The sequence below is a fragment of the Schistocerca gregaria genome, chromosome 4 (assembly GCF_023897955.1).
Source record: "Schistocerca gregaria isolate iqSchGreg1 chromosome 4, iqSchGreg1.2, whole genome shotgun sequence".
Classification (NCBI taxonomy): Eukaryota; Metazoa; Arthropoda; class Insecta; order Orthoptera; family Acrididae; genus Schistocerca; species Schistocerca gregaria.
Window position 1 is genome coordinate 284,798,839 of NC_064923.1, and position 25,336 is coordinate 284,824,174.

General features: G+C 42.0%; 1 protein-coding gene across 1 annotated transcript; it reads right to left on the bottom strand.

Annotated features, from left to right (window-relative positions):
• Window positions 1–385: 385 nt before the first annotated feature.
• LOC126266893 (uncharacterized) lies at window positions 386–24,436 on the bottom strand. Its single transcript, XM_049971560.1, has 5 exons — window positions 24,374–24,436; window positions 22,380–22,499; window positions 16,274–16,566; window positions 9,627–9,809; window positions 386–744 (listed from the first exon to the last, which is right to left on the bottom strand). Exons 1-5 carry the CDS (start codon window positions 24,422–24,424, stop codon window positions 720–722), a joined length of 672 nt encoding a protein of 223 aa, XP_049827517.1. The 5' UTR covers window positions 24,425–24,436; the 3' UTR covers window positions 386–719.
• Between the last annotated feature and the right edge of the window lie 900 nt (window positions 24,437–25,336).

Consider the following 25,336-nt stretch of genomic DNA (forward strand, 5'->3'; position numbering starts at 1 on the left):
CCAACCGACCAACAATAAAATGTATTTTCGGTACAGTAAGCCCACTGTGTAATCTTTTCTTGTATTTAGAACACAGGTGATGTTACTTCCACCAACATCGTATGGTTGAGCTAAAACTCTAATCCTGTCCAAATACAACGACGTAGAACGCTTCGTTCTGTTTCGACATGTATTGCATGCGTTACGGTGATACGATTTTAATGGACAGCAATGTAATTTTGGAAGTGTCTGTTGTACTGCCTTGCATTCATCATTAATCATTTCTGTCTGAACATCATTGCTGTTGAAATTAAATTTCCCAAACTGGTTAATTATTTTTTTGCGATAGGTTCTGTTTCCACAAACGTAATCAGTTTCCGGTATGTGAAAATAAAGCACGGCACAATATTGTTGATTTCTTAAATTTTATTGCAACATTGATTAACACAGCCAAGGTAAATATAAAAATAATAGAACACTTCTCTAGACTTCAAATAATATGCTCTCGTGAAATTAGTAACTGAAAGATATAAAAATTACATAAGTATAGCACTTGTTCAGACGAAAATGCTTCATATGAGCGAATCATACGCTCAATGGATAAGAGATGTGAGATAAATCAACACTACAGGCTGTGCGAATCCACTCGATCGATATAGTTCATCACGTCAGCATGTTGAGTGCTAGGAATCTTGGTCGTGGTTGCTTGCCGATGCCTGCACTACCGTTTACGGTCGCATCTACTTCAAAGCGGGGTCAACGCACCTGCAAAAGAGAAGCTATAATGACGACACAGAGATCTTTGCGATCTGTATGCTGGAGCATACACAAATTGAACAGCGCTCACATACGTCGCTGCATAAGTGTGTGCTTCAGATAACTATTACTTCGTCACACAGCACAAAACTCAGTTATGCACTATCTACAGCGGCGCTAGAGTCATAACACCCCTAATGTTTCATATGCGACTTAATATATCAAAGTGGTGTTTTCTGAAACAGAGGCAACGATACTATATTCACTGCGATAATGTATTTTTACAGATTCAGTACGTCATAAAAGAGTTTATATACAGAACACTTCGGTATAAGCGATGAACAGATTCGAAAAAAAGGAAGATCATCATGTACTTACCCTAAATATAACACCTATGTATGTTGGTACAGGCTGTTATGTGGCTACAGCAGTTTCAAGTTCACTGCTAAAAGTGTAGTTAATGCAGTACAACACAAACCTTTAGACAAGTAAGTTTGAATCCAAGAGTGCTAACAGAATATGTAATGAATGCACGAAGAAGATAGGAGGAATGAAAGTAAGTTACATTCTACAGTTATAAATAATGCTTCTAATGAGTTCCTACAAAGCACTTCATTCATAAACCTAACGACTAAAAATTATAATAACTGTTACTATTGCACACTACTGCACATACCTAAAACCAGTTAGGCGAAACATTCTTTCTCATGAAACATAAATAAAATTTTTGCAACAGTTGAGTAGGTAATTATTTAATTTTAGTCTCAAGATAAAAGTACATATACTTTTATGTCTCTTCAGAGAATTGCCAAGTGTTAAGGCCTCACTAAAACATTCACCTAATCGTCTGCTTTAATTTTCCTTGAACCTCGTATGTCACCTTGAAGTAATAATAAAAGTTTATGTCTATAGTGACTTAGGTAGGTACCATGCTGTGCAACATTAAGTGTAAGAATGGGCGAACTCAAAAGGTACTAGGCAGTAGCATAAACATAGTTCAAACACTAATCAAGTTTCTGATGTAATTATGAAAAAATTTCTTGTTATTAGAAGCTACAAGAAAACTGATTATTTTACATAAACTATTTTATACTCCATCTCGATTCTACAAGCAAGTGTATGTGGGAAGTCGAATAAGGATGACGTAACCACTCCGTTAGCGGTAATGGGGTGCCTAATCTTGGCTTTTAGCTGTTCGAGATCATTAATGGTGGAACGCGACCTCAACTGAACAGATATGGAAACCGGTATTGACTGGTTTGTCAGCGCAGTCAAATAGGTTTTCACGTTAACTGATGACAGGAAACCGTGGGAATTATAAATCTCTATCACCTCATACAGCTTCGAACCCTCTACTGAGTACCACGTGTACACAAGGTGTTAGGAGAGATTGCCTAGTACGAAGGTCTCATTTGATCGCTCGTGCGTCCTATGGATGTCTTCTTACTGCAAAGTGTGTTGATGTTCACGTTGCTGTGGTGGTCTTCGTCCCAAAGAAGCCCTCTGGATGGAGCTTCCCATGCTTCCCTCGCTGCACGAGTCACGTTACATCTGCGTAAATACTGAATTTTTTTACTGTAGTCTGTCCTCGGTATCGGAGATGGTTAACGTCGTATCAGCATTGCAGTTTCCCATGGTGATGGCAAAGCTCAGCACCGTGTCTTCACATAATATACGTTAATCAAAACAGCTAGATGATTATTCGAGAAATGGACACTACGTAAATTTGGGGTTAACACTAGAGAATGTGCCGTGAAAATCAGTTATAATGGTACTGAAATAATGAATAACGAACACACGGATAAGAGGATCTCTGTTCAGAAAGTTTAAGATAAAAAGTGAATAAGAGCCAAAGAAAATAAAAGAGGAATAAAATGGCCTTTAGTGATTTTGTTAACCAATTTCCATTTTCTGAGATTCCTATATGCTGATATGGAAATTTTACAATCAATACCTGCTACCAGTTTTCGCTTGTGTAAGTGAAACACGATAGTTATTCAGCGACAATAAAGGTGTCTGATGAGAAGTGCTACGAGGTAGAAAACGGCAAATCTATGACAAATCAGATGAAGTAGAAAACATAATTGTGTTTGTATTGAATATGGAAGAACGGAGGACATACAGCCAAGCGAATGATTGTCAGACAAACCAAGGGAGGCCTCTGATGGACATTTTGTCATTCAAAATTTCAGTCTAATTCAGGCATCAAGGAGTCCACTTCTCTTCTGATTCTCGGTTTTTCACAGAAACAAGGTCATCCGCACTTGTTTGACTACAAACGGAGCCTATGCACCGCCTAAGCCCGGCGTCATATGATGCTGCAATTCTGCTGTTCATTTGAACAAAGTCATATTTGTATTGTTGCAGTGCAGTTTCCCTTCACATGTAGAAAACGAAGCAGCGCATGACACTCCACTCTATAAATGCCCTGAGCAGTATTGTTTTTGCCCCTGGCGGTTGCTACGATACTGCGGCGTTGGGATTTCTTTGCCCATGAAGGAACAAATTAAAAAGATACTAACAGAACTCTATTTTTTTAATGTGATAGAACTCTATGAAGATTACCGATCGTACATTACCGAGGGGGCAGTAGGGCGAGAAGTTCCAAGTGACCTTCCTCCTAGATGAATTTCGCTTCTTAGTTGTGCTGTTTTGTGTCCCACCATACATTACACGCTCTTTCAAATTTTCTTCGTTACACTGCTTTTCGTTATGCTGAGAGGCGGATGGAAATCTTCCTCTAAGCGTTCACCATTTCGCAGCACTTTTCTCATGATGTGAGCTGGCGATTATCCTTCGCTGGCGCAATATGTACGAAAAGGAAAGGAAAGCCTGTACCGTTCTGTGCACATAGTCGAAAACAGAGACTACGCTGCACCTGTTACTATGTTTCTCCGTCGCCCTATTGCCATCTAGTGCAGTAGTTTAAAACCTGGTGGCAATTACCCCGTGAGAGGTAAACTACAGTTTTCTGTGGCGTAGAAACTAAAAGGATCAGTGGTGTGTAGGTCATGAAACTAAATCATTTTTTAAAGATCAGTGCAATTATCACTATTTCTTAAGACTCTAATACCGATTACGTAAGCTACCAATAATTACATTTTTTCAAATACTTGCATTAACGCATAACATGGTGGTGATTACAGCTTGTCAAACGAGTGTATGAACAACATGTTCCTCACCTTGTCCACACGGTAGACACTTATTTTTTACCGTATATCTGTGAAAGTAATATATATCTATATATCGCTTCTGCATAAATATCTCACGAAACTGTCTTCTTTAGGTTATAGATACTCTCCACAATAGACCAAAAGTTGCTTGATTACCCACTTCACAACAATAAACGATGTCATTGACAACACAACAGTAACTATCTAACGGCTGCTGAACTGTGTAGGGCTTACACTGTATTATTATTATTATTATTATTATTATTATTATTATTATTATTATTAGTGACAAAAAAACTTTCGAAACCTGAAGTCTTCCAATTTCCGACATTTCAGAAGTAAGCTATCCAGGAAACAAGTGATCTACAAACAGTAGGTCTAAGTACAGAGCACACACTTTAATGAGTTTGATTTTAATTAAGTGAGGGTGTATGATGTGAGTGAAGTAAGTGCCGCTAGGTAGAGCAATGGTGCAGAGGTAGCATCTTTTGTAATAAGTGTGTATGCCGATAGTTAGCTTTCTTTTGTGATAAGTAGTTGTAAGTAGCATTCGTGATGTCCTGCGAATCGTTTCATCATTCTGTAAGAAACGGTTGTCCACAATAAGCAGCACCAGTTACTCATTCACCCATTAGTTCAAGGTTTAATAAAAAAAAAAACTCCAGAAATTAAGTATAAGTTATATTTTGTTATTTTAAAAATGAAAATTTAGTTTGATTCTGAAGTTCAGTTAGGTGCTTGAATGCAGGGGAGAGAGGGGGGGGGGGGGGGGCAGGGACGAGGCACTAGTTAATATCTGATTGTACCCAGGTAGGGAACCACTGATTTAGAGCCTATGTTAAACTATTTTGACAACAGAAGTGCTTGAAACAAGAAATATATAAAAGGGGAAACACACACACATACAAGGGAGATAGAATGGGAAGAATAACAGTAAATGCAATATCAATTATTATAATATCCCAGCCGGACGCGGTGGTCTAGCGGTTCTAGGCCCTCCGTCCGGAACCGCGCGACTGCTACGGTCGCAGGTTCGAATCGTGCTTCGGGCAAGGATGTGTGTGATGTCCTTAGGTTAGTTAAGTTTAAGTAGTTCCAAGTTCTAGGGGACTGATGACCACAGATGTTAAGTCCCATAGTGCTCAGAGCCATTTGAACCATTATAATATCCCAAAAAACCGCCGCGTTGGGCAGCCGCGTGGTTTGAGGCGCCTTGCCACGGTTCGCGTGGCTCCCCCCGTCGGAGGTTCGAGTCGTCCCTCGGGCATGGGTGTGTGTTGTTCTAAGCGTAAGTTAGGTTAGGTTAGAGTAAGTAGTGTGTAAGCCTAGGGACCGAAGACCTCAGCAGTTTGGTCCCGTATGAACTTACCACAAATTTCCAAAAAGAATTCCAAAAATCCTTTTAATTTATTTGCAGATTTGTTGCTCGTATCGCCCGAGGTCAGAGTAGTAATTTATAACAGTGACAGTCAGAGACGCTCATGGCACGCAGGTTTTACACAGCCGCAGTTCACACGAGAAGGAAGAAAGACATTGTGTTCTCAGCAATCCAACACTTTACAGTACAAGATTTTCAATTAAAAGTTTGAGAATATTTGTGATTTACTCTCCTTATTATGTGGTTTTACGTTCCCATAGTTAAATATAGTGTGGAAATTTGGTATTGGGTGGGATGGAAAAATGTTTAGCGGGTTGGCTGTTGTTCGCATAGAGCCTTGAATCTTTGGATGATATGTTTTCCACGGACTAATTAAAAATCAGACAACAGTCCAACAGCCAGTCTGATAAACACTGTACCGTCCTGTACCTTGCGAAAATACGTTCCCAGCCACAAAAAGGTGGCAGGCAAAATCGAAAATAATTCGAAAGAAATATCATATACTACTGCAACAAATATAATATTTCAAATAACAATTAATTACAACATTATTCAGTAGAGGACCTACAATAACTGTACAAATGAACTCTCTTAGCGAGGCGCACTCTATGACATAACAATGAAGGACACAGAAGACATCGTCAGATGTCAGCGTAACTTCGTGATTGTTACACATTATCAGAGGGTATGTAACTGATTAGCGTTGCCATTCCGTGCAAGAGGTCATGGCAAGGCAATAGTGTAATTCGTCTTTATCGCTGCAGTGAGATCTGGTAGGTTGTATAAAGGGCACGAACAGCGTCAGAAACTGAGGGATAACTAAGAAGAAACGGAGATGCAAGTTACTCGAATGAGACTGCGTTATCATAACTTGGGAGAGTTTCAAAGGGGCCTCATTGTTTGTCTTTGGTTGGCCGGCTTGTTGGTTCACTCAGTAATCAGATTTGTGTGGCGTTCCGGTGTGACAGGGGCCCGACATTGGACTGCATAGGAACGTGAGGGCAAGATCCCCGTCGACAATATGCGACCACCAAAAGGTAGGATCGCGGTATTGTGCACAAACTACATCGCAACCAGTTCTCATCTGTGCCTGCTATCAGAGTACAAGCAATGGGCTCCCAGCTACACTGTATCTCAGCCCGCCAGTTGGTCAGAAACCAACAGCAGCCGGACTACGGAATTACCGTCCGATGCCTCTGCTGCCGTTGACACCACAGCACAAATGGCTGCATATTTAGTGGTTCAAGTGAGTGATGGGCATAGAATGCTGACGAATGACGTGATCGGCGATATACCGCGGATTGACAATACCCCGAGGTCCATCGTCGGCGAGTATGACGGCGATCTCAGGAGAGATCTGACTCTTCGGAAGAATAGGAAAGGCGCAACGGAGCTACATCCGCCGTCATGCTGTGGGAGACCTTTGCGTATGACTTCACACCACGACCGGTGGTAACTGAGGGAACTGTGACGACAGAGTAGAACGACACGGACCTCCGGAATCCTCATGTGTTACCTGCCGAGTGACAGTATCTTGGTGCCACTTTTCAACAGGACAATGAATGTCCACACTCGGCTGATGTCTGTGTGAATTGACTGTGTGATACTGAGGTATTCCCTTGGTCATCACGATTCACAGGTTTATCCACCACACAACTTTTGAGGGAAGAATTCGACATCCGTCCCATCTGGAGTGACCAGGATACCGAGATTGTTGGTCAGCTTGCCTCGGGTGAAAATGCAATGGCCTTACGGCACCTTGCTCCAACGGATCAGTAAATGAATCCAGGCCAGAGGGAATTCAACGTCAGTTCGGGTCATACTGCCAAGTTCTTTGTACAGGGTGTTTCAAAAATGACTGGTATATTTGAAACGGCAATACAAACTACTGTAATTTCGAAAGTTTGTCTGCCTGAAAATGTACTGTTGTCCCAAGCATATTGCAACAAACGGTGTATTTCTATCGCTGCTCGTTTAGTTTGCATCGCCGTTTCAAATATACCGGTCATTTTTGAAACACCCTGTAGATGTGACTCGATTTAGTAATCACCGAAATAACATCACATACCCTATCAACCTGTTGTTGTTGTTGTCTTCAGTCCTGAGACTGGTTTGATGCAGCTCTCCATGCTACTCTATCCTGTGCTAGCTTCTTCATCTCCCAGTACCTACTGCAACCTACATCCTTCTGAATCTGCTTAGTGTACTCATCTCTCGGTCTCCCTCTACGATTTTTACCCTCCACGCTGCCCTCCAATGCTAAATTTGTGATCCCTTGATGCCTCAAAACATGTCCTACCAACCGATCCCTTCTTCTAGTCAAGTTGTGCCACAAACTTCTCTTCTCCCCAATCCTATTCAATACCTCCTCATTAGTTACATGATCTATCCACCTTATCTTCAGTATTCTTCTGTAGCACCACATTTAGAAAGCTTCTATTCTCTTCTTGTCCGAACTAGTTATCGTCCATGTTTCACTTCCATACATGGCTACACTCCAAACAAATATTTTCAGAAATGACTTCCTGACACTTAAATCTATATTCGATGTTAACAAATTTCTCTTCTTCAGAAACGCTTTCCTTGCCATTGCCAGTCTACATTTTATATCCTCTCTACTTCGACCATCATCAGTTATTTTACTTCCTAAATAGCAAAACTCCTTTACTACTTTAAGTGTCTCATTTCCTAATCGAATTCCCTCAGCATCACCCGATTTAATTGGACTACATTCCATTATCCTCGTTTTGCTTTTGTTGATGTTTAATTTGGTTTTCTCCCTCCCTTCTGGGTATCTCCTGTTTTTTCCCCACACAGTGTAGACTGACGTAACACAAGTCATGGGATAGCGATATGCTCATATACAGATGTCAGTAGTATCGCGTACACAAGGTATAAACGGGGAATGCGCTGCCAGAATCGTCATTTGTACTCATGTGATTCATGCGATAAGGTTTTCGACGCGGTTGTGGCGGCATGACGTGAATTAACAGACTTCGATTGCGGAATGATAGTTGCAGCTACAAGTATGGGACGTTCCATTTCGGAAATCATTAGAGACTTTAATATACCGAGACCCACAGCGTCAATAGTGTGCCGAGAATATCAAATTTCAGGCGTTACCTCTCGCCACGGACAACGCAGTGACCGACGGCCTTTACTTAACGACCGAGAGTGGGAGGGTTTTCATGGAACTGGTCGTGCTAACATCAAGCAACACTGGGTGAAATATCCGCATAAATCAACGTAGGACGTACGACGAACGTATCCTTCAGGACAGCGCAGCGAAATTGGGCTTTAATGGGCTACGGCAACAGACGATACGCGAGTTTCTTTGTTAACAGGGAGACATCGCCTGCATCTCCTTCATTGCGTTCCTGACCGTGTCGCTTGGACCCCAGACGACCGAAAAACTATGGTATGGTCAGGTGATTGCCCATTTCAGTCGGTAAGAGTTGACTGTAGGTTTCGACCGTGGTGCAGTACCCACGATGCCATGGATTTTGAACAAGACATTGTGCAAGCTGGTGGTGACTGCGTAACTGTGTTGACTGTGTTTACATAGAGTGCACTGAGTCTTAGGGCCCATCTGAACCGATCTTTGACTGGAAACATTTATGTTCGGCTGCTTGGAGACCATTTTCAGACATTCATGGTCTTCATGTTCCCAAATATCAATAGAATTTGTATAGATGACAGTGCGCCATCTCAGTGGGTCACAAGTGCTCGCGATTGGTTTGAAGAACTTTCGGGACAGTTCGAGGGAATGATTTCGCGACCCATAAAACATTTATGGGTCATAATCGAGAAGTTGGTTCGTGCACAGAATCCTGCACCGGTCACTTTCGTAATTTTGGACGGCTATATTGGAGCGACAACAAGGCTCAGTATTTCTGAAGAGAACTTCCAACGAGTTGTTGAGTCCATGCCTAGTCGAGTTGCTGTGCTACACCGGGAAAAAGGAGGCCCCACGCGATATCACTAGGTATCCCATGACTTTTGTGACCTCGGTGTATATTGAGCAGTAAGGGCTGTAACCAGTATTATGAAGCAAACTTTCCGGACGACTTTAATTCCAAGCGTAGCTCAAGCGTGACTTTCCTGAATGAATCTGTGGTGGTTCCTCAACAAATGCTTATAGTCAAATATGCTTCTAAAGTCCTCTCTACCAACAAGTAAAAAAAGATCGGTTATAACATTGCCACGATTTTTGCCAAAAAAAGACACATTGTTTACATTGTAGATTTTATGTACTTCAACAGTACACAAAAAGAGTGATTAACGCCAAATTGAATACCAAGAGGCTACGTTTCGGTCTCTTAAATGTTATAGATACTTACGCAGCAGTGGTAACGTCGAAGATCTGACTGCCGGGACACCTGTACATTTCCGGAGAAATACCATCTCCCTTCTGTATGCAGATGTAGTAAATGGCTGGGTTCTCTGGGACAATGCCCACCTGTCCCAGCTGCGTACAAGCCGCGATGGGGCCTTCCGTGCAAACTCGGTCGGATGTCGTCAGGCTGTCAACATAGAGCAAGATTTGATTTAAAAGAGTGACGGACCACATCACATCAGAAGCATAATTCAGAGATTATGAAACTGCAGTTACCTGTAGGTATGGCGAATACTGTAACAAATGCTGCATTACACCAGAAAAAATTTTACACCTGGAAAGGCTTTTGATGTTATTAATTTAGGAATCACTACTTCGTTATCTAGTCACACATTCTATTGAAGTGGCCCAAAAGTTGTTAAAATTGCTCAGCTGTGTCAACATTTTAAGGGAGATTGTTCGTTTGATTAAAAGCCTACGTTTCTTCCTGTGCTGTTGTTGCGAACTTTTCGTGAATTGTCTTCCTCGACACTCATTGTGCAACTAATTTTGTAAGTTCGTTTTGTTTTATTATTCTTCCACTTGTAATAATTTTCGCGGATATATCATCATCGTCTAGCACTATTCCTTTTTTCATATCAAGGGTGACAGAACAATATTAAGTACAGTCGACCTACATTTGGAAGAACCGTTGTTGAATACCACATTTGTCATCCAGTTGTAGATTTCCCATGGTCTCTCTAAACAGCTTTACCAAATGGTATGACGATTCCCTGGAAAATAATATAGCTGAATTTCTTCCCCGTGTTACCCCACACCGAAGTTCTGCACCGTCTCTAACATCTTCGTCCACGAAACGTTAAAGCATAATTTTCCTTTCTCTTCCCTTTCTACATATCTCGATTGGATTTGCTTACATCATCCAGCATACCTGCAGGAATGCCATTATTGTCACTATTAATTAAACATAATAACTGTTTTTTATTTTAAAATGTGTAGGTCTGCCTAACGTTTTAAAGTATGTCATAATGCCGACTCGCTTTGCTGTGTACGTGGCAACAAAACCGATTCAGCTCAAAAGATTAAGACGATGCGTATTTCTTGGGGTTCAGACATTGAATTAAGTAATAATTTTCATTAATATGGAGGTAGCTCGTCAAAGAGCTGAAACTGGTCATCAGTACTGAAATTTTAGCGATTCTGACGTAGGATTTTTATCCACACATTTTAACATAACAGATCGCCTGTCTTCCGATTTGACAGTGTCAAATAACAATGTGTTATTTATTTGTTTCTGTGATAAACGACTTGTATAACCGTATCCTCGTCGGTTCTTTTGCCGTAGCCCTTTGCTGTAAGTCACCTGCAACGATATCGGTAATTTTCAGTTGCGATTGCTCGGTATGTTGCAGACGAGGGGCATGTCACAACCGATTGACCATAGGTGCAATTAACAAATATGAACCAAAATTCGATATGTAGTACATATCAAATGTGGTGCGTACATGTACTTTACTTCTAATGCAAATTATACTTCCTACATTTCAACAAGAGTGAGAAGGACATTCCAAAAGGAATGACAAATTAGGCTTACAAAAATTTTCGAGCAATAAATAGAATAATAACACCTGTAAATTCTAAGGAATTTAAAGAATGTATGCAACACAAAACATCTCACCAAACCTGGAACAATATATTCACTGATTGAACAGTGTATCACCGGTCCTTAGTGTCCAAAGGGGAACAATGTTTAGGCAACATGTCTAATTGTTCCAGTGGATGTTAATTGCAATAGATATGCAGGGATCAACAAGCTTGCAAAAGATAAACTAAGTTCGAGAAATATATCAAACCAGTTTTTGAGCTGAAGACTATAACTGCAACAACGTTTACTTTAATACTGATACCTCTCTTGGACTGGGTTGAAATAGTGAATTCAGAAATGATCAATGAGTCAGGCAAGGGCAAATGGTATCACCAGAACTGCTCACAGTAGTCCAAGTAGAACCGGAAAATAGTGGATAACCACCAATGACCAAGGAAGGAGCTATAACTTGAAATTACGCGTACGAAATAAGTGAAAGTGAGTAGTGCTTTTGAAAAAAAACTCAACACACGGCAATGAAAAATGAATGCATTTTCGTAAGAATTTGCTCTAATATGGGCAATAAACTGAAAAAAGTGATATTATCATATGAAATTAAGGAAATAATTACTCGATTCCGGCTAGGTGCAACACACAATAATTCATTACCGAATGTAGTCACAAGAAAAACTGAAACAAGATATCAGTCTTCGCTAAATGCAACATAAGCCTATCGATGTAGCTACCCAACCACAATATACAGCACAGCTCAAAATTTGAAACTTGCCACTGATTCCATTCCACTGAAATACACGCCACCGAGAGTATAAGAATTATATCCACTTCTAAGGGCACTCACTGAAAAAAATGTTCATTTTCCGCTGTTAAAGAACTCCTAGCTCGCTTTGGAGAGGTGCAGGTGGTCTGGAACGAGTACTAGATGGCGTTTCACTCTCCAGTGAAGTATAGAGAGAGAGAGAGAGAGAGAGAGAGAGAGAGAGAGAGAGAGAGAGAGAGAGAGAGAGTGCCAGTCTCTTGTATGGAATCGCCGCAGTGAGATGCGTCAACGTGGGGAAGTGAGCAGCGCACAAATAACTGCTTTGATTATTTAAATGTACTATTATTTAGAGAAGTCGTCGGGTGTTTTCCTTCCTTGTCATGCAATTGAGCTATTATAATGTCCTGTTTCCGACGACTACAGTCGTAAAATTTCTTTTTGTATACTTTTATTAAATGTGAATGAAAATTAGAGCGCCTTGCAAAAGCAGCAGCAACAGACAATCCGTGTATTCACATAGTTCACTAAACAAGGGCATTGTAGGATCCTGGGAAGCAATGACGCAGGCATCTTCTCAGTTACCGGATCGGAGTATGCCTTTTGGTATGACTTCTGTACAATACTTCAGCAGATGGCCAATTCTTCCTACTGCAATAACTGCAGTATTTTCGATGTGTGCACGTTTCTACTATTGTACGCGAAAATGATGAGAGAAATGTCTAATGCGGTACAATGAGATCAAAGGAATGGCAGTACACGGCCTTCTAAGACTTTCGTATACTTCAGTACTGAGAGTATTTGTGGTGTGCATACTGTAGGACCTTCGGTACACACACCATGAGATTATTTGACTTGTCGCTTTAACGAAGTAGGCGAGTGTCAGCAATATGTCTCGTGGTCTTATAGTGGCGCGTTTATCTTCTGCCGTTAGGTCAGACGATAGAAATGCCACTTGTACGCTTAGAGTAGCAGATTGACGGTGACCAACTTTAAACAGAACTTGATTAATTTTCACACACATTTATTAAAATAATAAAAAACATAGACAGTACGTAGCTTGATTCTGGATGCTGTTTACAACTGTCAACCTGAAGTTCCTTTGGTCTTGGTACGTTAATCTTATTTTCACATATCTCTGATACTTGACAAAGTGTCTATTCATTTATCTTCATGGCTATGTTCAGGAATATGGTAACTTATTAGGCGCAGACTGAAACTTGACTATAGACTGGTACAGGCAAATGCAGACTAATGCAGACTGACTAATCGGAGGTCTGTACACTCGTTATAATACCTCCAGCGTTCAGGTATCACTGCGCGAGTGTAATCCGCGAGGAGAAAAGGTTCTACGTTAGCTTCAATCTCATTGGCTGCGTTAAATATTAATACGCGGATCGGCGGAAGCAGAATTTGGTCCGTCTTTATGGCAGCGCCATCTCATAGAGCGGAGACGGACGAGTGCTGCGCCTGCGCTGTTGTGCTTAGCGGGGCGCGCTCTAGTGGGAAAGTTGTGTACGCGCTGACTACGCGGAACTATGTACACAACAGTATTACGCCACAAGTCGTCAAATGTGTGATACTTTTATACAAGTTTCGGGACTACGTTATCCCTTTATCCTTTGTCTTGGCAGGTGAAAGTGGCTGTCTTTAATTACAACTCAACCTTGACTGTATAACACGCCAACATGACTTGTTCTAGGAAGAGTTCTATGTTGGACAATGCATGTTTGCTGCTGGGTTTTTTCTTTTGACCGAGCCAAATGTCATAGAAGCTTTAAACTATGTTACACTGCGGGACGATACGTTGAGAGTACGTGTAGTGTCGCGGTTCATCGGTTGGTTTCTGTAGAAATGTAACTTCTCCATAGTGCCGGAGCCGGCGACTTAAGTTTCCTGCGGGCGCCACGAGCAGCGCTTTGTACATCGCCACCAACGAAGAAACTCCAGTCCGCCGAACAATGAAAACATCCAGGACGGTGCTACAAGCAGCGGGCACCTTGGCACCATTCTTCTAGTTCAGGATTACTTCCAGTAGGGTTTACATCCTTGTCACTAGTTGGTGCTGAACCTTACATAGCGTTGTTGATAGCTAGCCCTACCGACAAACATTCTCTGCTCGCAGGCGCACGGATGATTGGTCCTCTGCTTATAGCTAGCCACGGTAGTCACAAGTTGCCAAAAGTGTAGCATTTCTTCGCCCAGAGGTTGAAAGTGAACTTGCGACAAGTAATATTTTTCTTGCCTGTCCAGTTTATTATGGCGACAGACCGTTTGGCCACCTTCCACCCACTTACCATCATCAGAGAGGACGAATTAATTAACTCCTCGGCACATAACGGTTACCACCTAACAACATAACAGTTTCTTATTCTGAAGCACTTAATAATTGGATAACGTGGCAAAAATATCACTCGTTTGAGAACTCCTGGCATAACATTCTCGGTTCGTGAGACAGTTCTGCGAGGGCTCTACAACATATGAAGTAACTGTGAAAGGATCAGACTCGTCAGAAACGATGGTGCCCTTGGGAGTTATTTTATTGATCTGATGTAGTATATTATTATTACAAACCGAATATTATCATTATTCATTGAGTGATATGGATTTATAAGATAGAGTTATTTTGAGAAGACAGGTATTTAAGGTGACGAATGAACGTATTTTACTTTATTGAGGCAGCATTTTGTTAGGCATTCTTGGTTCAACACAGACATCCAAATCAAGAATTTCTTGCTATTTTATAAATTAGAGGTTGAAACCACCGCTACATCTGTAGCGTTCTATTTATTATCACACGACCGGTTTCGGGCTCTTATACGCCCACCTTCAGGTGCCGTAACTTGGTGCTGTGACCCCAGAGCGCAGCGGTGGACGTATGATAATAAAAAGAACTTTACAACTATAGCGGTATTTTCAACCTCTAATATAATGTTCAGTTGCGGTTTGTTTCTCCAACAGAATTGGCTATTTTATAAAGTTATTTCACAGTCAGTGTTAATGGATTTGAAAAACAAACAGAATTTAATCATTGGTATGATGACTTTTGTGTTAGAATAAACTTTCATATTAAGTTACTTTTTGTGTTTTCCCATTGTTGCCATGACGTTATTGTAATTTGTAATTCAATATTTTCTAACAGATTTCTAAAGCTTCAAGTGGTGAAATTTTGTAAACGAAATAAAGAACTTTTTATGAGATGTTCTTCTTTTTTAATACAGATTCTTGAGAAGAAATTTTATGTAGACAGTAACTCAGATTATCATACGCCATTCTGAAGGTCCCATTAGCTGATGAACATTCCTTTTCATGAGAGATAAATTTTAGTAGAACCAAGTTTTCAGAGCGTATGTTTAAGAGACCGTACAGCACTACCACAATTCTCTACAGTTAGCACACCTTCTCTTCTTTTTCTGTAAGAGTGGTTTCTCAACGTTTTCACTTGCTTCAGAGGCTCAATTAACAGCATTGAATTTAAATATTCTCATTTAAGTACAGAATCTCTTTAAAAGAAGAACAAGAAGAATGAAGTCAGATTTGCTTCTACCTCTTGAACACAGACTTAGTTCTTAACTGAACGTCAGGTTAACTTATGCACATATTTCTTTTCTATGAATGGAATTTTTGGTATGGAACAGATTACATTCATAAAGAGACTATGCATGCACAAAGAGACAATCCAGAAGTAAAGCAAGCAGCTGCACATTCACATAATCTTATCTCGTTTATTTACTTAGATAACTTACAACTGTACTTGTCCGACTTTGGAGGCCTTTTCCGAAGGAATTAGTCTGGAGAGTAGCCTTATAGGGAAATAACGTCAACGATAAGCAATTAAAATAAGAAGATGATAGTGGGCTTCGAAATGTGAGGCTAGAGAATAGTGCCACAGATTCGATGGGTACATCACATAACCATAGAGGAGATACTGAACTGAATTGAGATAATAAATGTAGTGCATAACCTGGATAAAAGAAAGGAACAGGTTATTGAACACACACTGAAGTATCAGTTAATCGCCAAACTGGTAATGGATGGAAGTCTGGAGATAAAAATTTTAGTAGGAGACCAGCTACAGTAAAGACGTTCAAATGGATGTAGGCTTCAGCAGCCATACAGGGACGAGAAGCCTTGCAGAGAAAAGAATAGTATCATGAAGAGTTGCATCAAACCGATACTCGGACTAAAGACCCCAACAAAGAATACCAAAGGTCGCCCTCACACCGAAATGAGTCTTCGAAAATATTCTGGGAAGGAGAGATATTCTTGGAGCAGAAAAATAGATGCTCACCTGCAGTCTGCTTGCAGAGGATTGTACGCTGTAGTTCCGGAGCACGTTTCGGTTTGAGAACCTGCGTTGACCTCAGTGCAGATGTGGTACGTCTGGCAGTCGTACGGGTCAGGGAAGGATCCGATGCCGTGGCACATGAATTCCTCGCCGGGCAGATAAGAGTGGCACTCAGAGTCCGCTGACGCGACGCAGGCAGCCTGCTCTGCGCTGCACTTCTGATCCGCGCTGGAGTCGCATACTGCCACCACCGTGGCGTAGAAACCGCCTGAACCATCGCCCAAACACACCAGCACCTGCACGAACAGAGCAACTTGCTTTGAATACATGTAGAAAGATAAGAGAATAAGAAATCCTATTTTTTAGTTTTATACACACACAAATTCCAGCACCTGCACTACGAAACTGCTTTTAGATGACAAAGGAAATACAGACGTTGCGCCTTGATTTAAATCAATGGGGAAAGTCGAAAGTTTGTGCCGGACAGGGATTCCAACACAGGTCTCCAGCTCAAGCTCAGCACGTGGATGCTCTGACCACTGCGCCATCCAGACACAGGTGTCCTGCGAACTGCACGGACGACCCTTAGCACGCCTACTGTCAGGCACGAATTCCCAAATTATCACACACCACTAATGTAGTGCCCTTTGACCATCATCCTCATTACCTGAGACATTTCGCTGATTCCCATAAGAGATCTGCACTGATATCTCTCTCACACTCACACACACACGCGCGCGCGTGTGTTTGTGTGTGTGTGTGTGTGTGTGTGTGTGTGTGTGTATGTGTGTAACTGAGGCGAGAATGGCCAATGATTTCTTCAGTGCAGATTCGCATCGGGCTCTAACTGCAAAATGCCGCGAGTAATGAGAGTAATGGGCAAGGGGCACTACATTTGTAGTATGTGGATATCTAGGTCTGTTGGGAGGCATGCTGGAGCAGTCCATGTAGCCACGACGACCACTGTGTGTGGCTACCGTAATGGAAAGCGCATCTGCCTGCTAAGTAGGAGACCCGACTTCGTGTCCCCGTCCGGCACAAATTTTCAAGTTTCCCCGTTGATTTACATCAGTGCCCGCTTGCAGCCATAGTCTGTCATTCCATTGTGTCTTAATTCACAGTGGCTTTAGATCAAAATAGTGCCTGTTCTTTCGGACGTGTCTGAAAGGTTAGACAATATATACATGAAATTGCATTTATTTCTTTTTATAAAGAGAAAGGAGAATGGCAGTTGTTGCCGCATTTCAAGCGTTCAGAACGGTACTGGTTTTAGGCCCTTCATGAAATTTTGTCGGCTAATGACTTGAAGTGTAAGCTGTAGAAAGAGAACCGTTGCTCAAAATAACGTCAAATTTGAATAGCATATTATTGACGCATAGGGAAACGTCATGGGAAAAAAATTACGAAAAATTGATTAATACAGGTCGCTATAAGCGCCAGAACATCCATACCAACAGATGAGCGGATCGCGGCTCTCCTGGGTTTGCGTTAGCGACCCCCATCATGACTGTTTCCATAAAGGACCGCGCTCTGCTGGTACAGCCCTTTTACAACAACGGTGACAGTGCGCTAGTAGCCAAGCAGAGGTTCTGGACAGTCAACAGAATGAAAAAAGGCATTAGTTTGATGCCTGCTAAAGGTCTGGAGAAACTGACTACAAACTGTTCCCCGAACATTGGACTGCCTTCGAGAGCACGGTATACAAAATCCTACGAAATACGTTGCATCACTGTCCATACAAAATTACTCGTGTCCAGAAGTGACTTCGTGTTGACCAGCCAAGAAGACAAACTTTCGCTCTTGAATTACATGTTCGCATGGCCGTGGAACATTCTGTGGACAGAGGAAGCCATTTCTGTCTCTAAGAACACGTCAATATGCAGAACTGCAGAATGTGAACAACGGGAAATTTGCACGCACGTCAACCGGTACCACTTCATTCCCGTGACTGTGTGGAGCGGGTCGACGAAATCGTTTTTCGTAGGGCCGAATTTTTTCGAAGAGATATGTCTTGCTGATCCTGTTACCCATACCATCACTGGTAGGCACCTCGAGGGCCTTTTGCGCACCAAGGTCATTCCAGCTCTCGAACAGCGAAGACGTGTGATAGGATAATTTTTATGCAAAAGATGACACTCCTCGGCAAGTTGCATAGCCAGTGAAGAGAGTGCTGCACAGGCAGTCCCCAAATCCTATAGTTATCAGCCGTGATTTCCCTACAGCCTGGCCATCCATATCATCAGATCTTAATCGTATTACTTTTTGCTGTGGGGTTATCTGAAGGCTGTGGTGTTCAGTGTTCTAATTACGAACGTAGCTGAACTGGAGGCACATACGCCTATTGGGCAGCGCATTCTGAACACACTCCGATATGTTGTGAAACTTGCTGCTTCTCGATTTCAGCTTGTGGCAGAAAACGGTCGACAGCGTACTGAACATGTCTTTCGGCGGAGTCACGACATTTAGAAACCGGTGTGATTTGATTTTAATGCGTTTTTTGGCCCCTGGACAGTTAAAAACCGATTTTTTACGTCCTATGTGGTGGAACATTACCGTGATGGATGGGCTCACCTAACTAGCAGTGCCGCAACTGCTGCCTGCCGAACCTGTGCAGTCATGCATGTTGATCCGTTCGGATTGGTATAATGTGCAACTCAAACCACAGTCATCGTATTGCGATTAATTTGTAATTTGTAGACGATCCTATTTACATTAAGACGCTTACAGCCCCATCTATTGGTAAAATTTTCTTTAAATTTTCATGTGTGTTTGTGTTTACACTCCTGGAAATGGAAAAAAGAACACATTGACACCGGTGTGTCAGACCCACCATACTTGCTCCGGACACTGCGAGAGGGCTGTACAAGCAATGATCACACGCACGGCACAGCGGACACACCAGGAACCGCGGTGTTGGCCGTCGAATGGCGCTAGCTGCGCAGCATTTGTGCACCGCCGCCGTCAGTGTCAGCCAGTTTGCCCTGGCATACGGAGCTCCATCGCAGTCTTTAACACTGGTAGCACGCCGCGACAGCGTGGACGTGAACCATATGTGCAGTTCACGGACTTTGAGCGAGGGCGTATAGTGGGCATGCGGGAGGCCGGGTGGAAGTACCGCCAAATTGCTCAACACGTGGGGCGTGAGGTCTCCACAGTACATCGATGTTGTCGCCAGTGGTCGGCGGAAGGTGCACGTGCCCGTCGACCTGGGATCGGACCGCAGCGACGCACGGATGCACGCCAAGACTGTAGGATCCTACGCAGTGCCGTAGGGGACCGCACCGCCACTTCCCAGCAAATTAGGGACACTGTTGCTCCTGGGGTATCGGCGAGGACCATTCGCAACCGTCTCCATGAAGCTGGGCTACGGTCCCGCACACCGTTAGGCCGTCTTCCGCTCACGCCCCAACATCGTGCAGCCCGCCTCCAGTGGTGTCGCGACAATCAGGACTGCATACGACAACACCCGGCATCATGGTGTGGGGAGCGATCTCCTACACTGGCCGTACACCTCTGGTGATCGTCGAGGGGACACTGAATAGTGCACGGTACATCCAAACCGTCATCGAACCCATCGTTCTACCATTCCTAGACTGGCAAGGGAACTTGCTGTTCCAACAGGACAATGCACGTCCGCATGTATCCCGTGCCACCCAACGTGCTCTAGAAGGTGTAAGTCAACTACCCTGGCCAGCAAGATCTCCGGATCTGTCCCCCATTGAGCATGTTTGGGACTGGATGAAGCGTCGTCTCACGCGGTCTGCACGTCCAGCACGAACGCTGGTCCAACTGAGGCGCCAGGTGGAAATGGCATGGCAAGCCGTTCCACAGGACTACATCCAGCATCTCTACGATCGTCTCCATGGGAGAATAGTAGCCTGCATTGCTGCGAAAGGTGGATATGCACTGTACTAGTGCCGACATTGTGCATGCTCTGTTGCCTGCGTCTATGTGCCTGTGGTTCTGTCAGTGTGATCATGTGATGTATCTGACCCCAGGAATGTGTCAATAAAGTTTCCCCTTCCTGGGACAATGAATTCACGGTGTTCTTATTTCAATTTCCAGGAGTGGATTTCATGACGTCAGTAACGTACTATTCAGATCTGACGTTATTCTGAACAGATGTTCTGTTTCTACAGGGTTTTGAAGCTTAACTTCAAATATGGATAGCCTGGCGGTATACATCACGACTTCCCAGCAAAATATCTGTGTCGTATTGGAAACAGATTTTGGTTTCGACTACAGAACAAAAATTTCGCTGGGGAGCTCTTACACATATTCCACACAGTCTCTAACTTTATCCACTAGATTTCCACATTTTAGGAGTCATGAATAAAGATACAGGGGCCTTCGATGTCCTTCGGACGCAGACACAGTCGTGGTTCCGCAGGCAACTGCAACAATTTTCCATGAAGGTACTGACCGTCTTATCTCTAAGTGCAGTAAGTCTATTAACAGTTATGGGAGTTACTTTTGTAATAGGAAACGTTTACGTACTTTTATTCCATCCGTCTCATTTTCATTTGACTACCCCTTACAGTATGATGTTATCGTCTTTGGACGTGTTCTTGAGGACACAAAGTCAAGGGAATGCAATAGGTAGCTACAACAGGGGTCACAGTACTGTCAGTTTCATTATGTTGTTTACGCACCATACGATTGGTCTATGTCTGTGCTCTTTTAAGTATTGTATGCGTTAACCACTTTTTCACGTTTTTGGCACTACAGTAAATAAACCAAAAGATGATATTACAACATCATGAATGCAAAACCATAGAAATTGATATTATTATTATAACAAATTATTGTACACCTATGATGAAATAGATACATATTGTCCCTAATATGTGGTCCGATAAATTTTTATGGGTGTGTAGGAAGCCGCCTGATATCGGGCCTGGCAAATCGTGCTATCTGTAGAGGTCTTTAGTACGGAGTGTAACAGGCGTTCATTCACGGTAATGCTCCAAGTACGTACTCGCTCATCTATGGCTATTAGTGGGTCGTTAGCCCACGTGTGCCCATGTCAGGAAGGGCCACAACTGAATGCAACTTGTGTGTTTGCAGATAAGGACACCTGCAGATGGTACAGTTTGTTGGGCGTGGTAGGAACCAATGAGGCCAGCTGTACACCCATTATAGTTATAGAACCCGATATCAGTCTGGCCGTTCTAATATTACGACATATTGGTCCTGAAATTAGGAGACCACATGAAGTCGAAAGTTCACACGATACAGTTTTATTATAGCCGTAGGTCTTACGTTTGTTACGGTAGGCACATGTGTCATTCTGTTTAGAAGTTAGAAACTTTAATAATGCAAATAATTATTTATTAAATAACAGAAAAACATGACACAGATCCCACTGCATTGCAACTATTGCTATGGGCTTCACGGCAATTCACTTCTACAGCACAAGCTGCAAAATGCTAATCACTGGAAAATCGGAGACTATATTTGGTATTACTCCTCAATATAAAAGGCAACGCCACGTTCCGCTTCACTTTTCAGAGTAGCCGTGGTCTCTTTTTAAGTATAAATTATAATGTAAATTTATTTCTCAATGTGGCCAAACCGAAACAAAACAAATATGCGGAAACATGCTTGATAAATGGAGAAACGCGTTGCGAGCTTATTGCCACATACAGCCACTACCAGCCATGCTGTTCGTGCATGCAGTACGGCTATACTTCAAGCACGAATCGCATGCAGTCCGTCAGATTGTGTGGGATTTCTATTTGACCAGCGATCAGCGACCGATAGCTGCGATTTTACCATGCGCTGCGTCGCGTTCCTCGTGCGTAGGGCCCTTAACGGCCATGGCTGACAAGGCAGGTACAGTTCGACAGCTGTACATCGGAGAAATTGCTTCTGTTGCAGAACTTAGCTAGTCTTCTAACGATCGTACAAATGGGTTATGTCATTACTTCTACTAACTTGAATAATAATGAAGTTCAGAAGCAACAGTGTCGTCGCGTAAACAAGCGAGGTGGCCACTCGTAGCTGGTGGAGCACGCAGAGCAGCGGGTCACAGGCAACTGAGGTGGCCGCCTCTTTGAAAGAGAGTGAGCCTTACCCATCACCATACCGTCTGAAAGAACAAACTCACCTGTGAACAGTCGTCACTGCAGATAATCTCGCTAGCCGCTGTGCAGACTCCCCGTTGATCGTGTCTGAGCCACCATGGCAGCTTGCCGAGAGCCGCGCTGGCATGGGCAGCACACAGCAGCTGCAAAAGAGAATGGCATGAGCTCTATAATGTATTTCATAACAGCCCACACCACTTTCAGTGTGGCTCATGATTCGGTCACTCCAATGATTGTGTGTTGTTACCATAACTTAATACTACTGTTCATTTGGAAAAATATATTACCGAGCTTGTATATGGACTACAGTTCGTGATATATATGACGAGCAATGTACATGGACTAAATTACTTTCTCATTTGTGGCACACTTAAATTTCTTTGCGATGAAAATACAAAACACAGAATATATTTAAGCAAATAGTAGTTAGATGTAATTAGTTCTCTTATTCTCTAGGCTGAATGTAAATTCTGAAATCTACAAACCCATGACATTTGTGGACATAATACTCATCTTTTTAGTGTTTCCGGTCGTTCTCTCGTCTAGAAGAGCTTCTCTTCAGGTTTTTAGATTAATTTAATGGGTACCACCAACGAGTAAAGTGTAGAACTTCGGGTAGTCTGTTTACTGCCCTGACACTATGTTGGAGTTTCAGTGGCCCCAGTATATGTTGCCAGCATAACATTCGTGTCACATGAACATGCTGACAGATGCATATTCAATTTGTGCAGTATGTATTGTTTTCTGTAGGTCATAATTGCGACATTACTCCGGACTCAGTTATTAGTTAATCTATTATTAATTTCCAGTGAAAAAATTTTCATTATGGTTCGTTGAATCTAAATATAAAAGGAATCCTTCACATTGTGCTAGTTGGACATTCATGTGAACCAAGTTTGTAAGATAATGAGTGAACCACGCTGAGATAAGAATGGTAGTTTTAAATAGAGAAAAAGTGATAGCTATAATAGTATTACCGAAATGAAAATGGACTATAACTATCATTGTTATGCATATCACACAATAAAGTCTGATCTGTGGAATATAACGCTGAACTAATATTTTGTGTACTAAAGGTAAGCACAAGGAAATGAATATTTTTGTAGTGATGCTTTCATTAACTAACATGCCATCTTGCATTATGTAACTTGTCTGCCTGCTCCAACTGATTTAGTTCAACAGCCTCTTCCCTAAAAGTGTCTAAAACCAAATGCTGCAAAATGTTCTATCCCACTACTATAAATATTAGTTCTGGCTGTGAACAAAAATGTTAGCAGCATTAGATAAAAGCGGCCGGTGTGGCTGAGTCGTTCTAGGCGCTTCAGTCTGGAACCGAGGTACCGTTACGGTCGCAGGTTCGAATCCTGCCTCGGGCATGGGTGTGTGTGATGTCCTTAGGTTAGTTAGGTTTAAGTAGTTCTAAGTTCTAGGGGACTAATGGCCTCAAATGTTAATTCCCATAGTGCTCAGATCCACCTGAACCATTTGAACCATTAGATATAATAATTGCTGGTATGAAAAGCAACAGAACAGTTTAAGCAACATTATGCTGTAACCATATTACATTCAATCAAACTTTTCATGCCCGAGAAATTATGTTAGGGAACCAAAGAAGTTTTTTACAGGACCAATCGATTAGATAATGACCGAGTGCTTACATCATTTCTGAACGTTGATAGTGGTGGACATATGAGAACTGTTTACCTTCCTAATGAAGAAACTGATTTATTTGGCCTAGTTCAGTACTCTGGGGCAAATTATACAGTTTCTAAATTATTATTATTAACGGATATGGCGGATATGGCTTTAACAGCCGTAGGCCCATATTACCATCTCATCAAATTTTCCTCAACAACAGTCTACGTGGTTGTTACCACAGTTGCTCTGATAAATTCTAGAACTTCCTGCCCTTATGTTAACGTAACTCTAACTATAGTTGTTAACAGAGCTTGCAACGTATCGTGAAATGTTAACACAGCCGTATTATGTCAGATCAAGTCAGGTCAACCTCACTTACCAGAACGGCAATCTTTACACCTGTTGACAGCTCCATGTTGGCCTGAATCATTTCGGATGCATTGGGCCAGCTCTTTAAATACTTTTGCCTATCCATGTGTTATCAAGAGACCTACGAGATAGTGTTGATATCGGACAAATCACAGGGCACCACTCAGATGTTTGGACAACTGTTATCGAAGCAATTGATGCACTATGAGGAAGGATTTACGAATATCCTCGTATTTCGCAAGTGGAATTTGATTTTGTGGAACAGGTGTTACTAGGATAGTAATATACACAATTAGATACACAGGACATTGGAGTCACATACAAGTTTTTGTGAATTTCAAGTAGGCACAACAGCAAAATCGAAAACTCCAGAATAATTGGAATCTCGATAAGACTGTATGTGAGAGTATTATTATTACCATTGTTTCCGTCGTTCATTACATTGGCTGCTTTATTTTGTTTACCAAACGACAATTTGTTCCCTTTGCGTTCAGTACCGTTCTTGACTTCACAATAAACGAGGTTATGCTTTGCTTCTTATCTACATCAGTAGTTGTTCAAATGATACCCAGTAAATGTGACAAGCGTAATACTACTGCACTGCTTTGCATCTAGCATCTAAAGCGAAAATGATACTTTTATTTTTCATTTCTTTCATATGCGTTTAATTCGTTCAGATTTACGTTTGTTATGTGGCTGAAAATAAAGACTTGTTTTCAAAAATTCCATGGTAACACATTTTATTTTATTCTCTCAGCACATCTGTTTCGTTTAAAATAAGTTTTCGACAGTCTTGTAGAACTATAATTCGCTTTCAGTGAGCTATACTTATGTCGGAGCGGGACATTCCTCCTCGCAAATTTTGTGCCTAATTTTTATCGTTACACCATGGAAATAAATATTTTACTTTTAATTGTGTCTTACATATGCGGAAGGGAGACGAGCGATGATCAGCTTTGTAGACGTCACAAGA

Excerpts from the sequence above, each read along its gene's own strand:
- LOC126266893 (XM_049971560.1), bottom strand. The coding sequence starts at position 24,424 with ATGATTCAGGCCAACATGGAGCTGTCAACAGGTGTAAAGATTGCCGTT. Across the intron at positions 16,567-22,379 it reads GCAGTGACGACTGTTCACAG|GTGCTGGTGTGTTTGGGCGA; the intron begins GTGAGTTTGTTC and ends CTGTTCGTGCAG. Across the intron at positions 745-9,626 it reads TTCGACGTTACCACTGCTGC|GTGCGTTGACCCCGCTTTGA; the intron begins GTAAGTATCTAT and ends TCTCTTTTGCAG.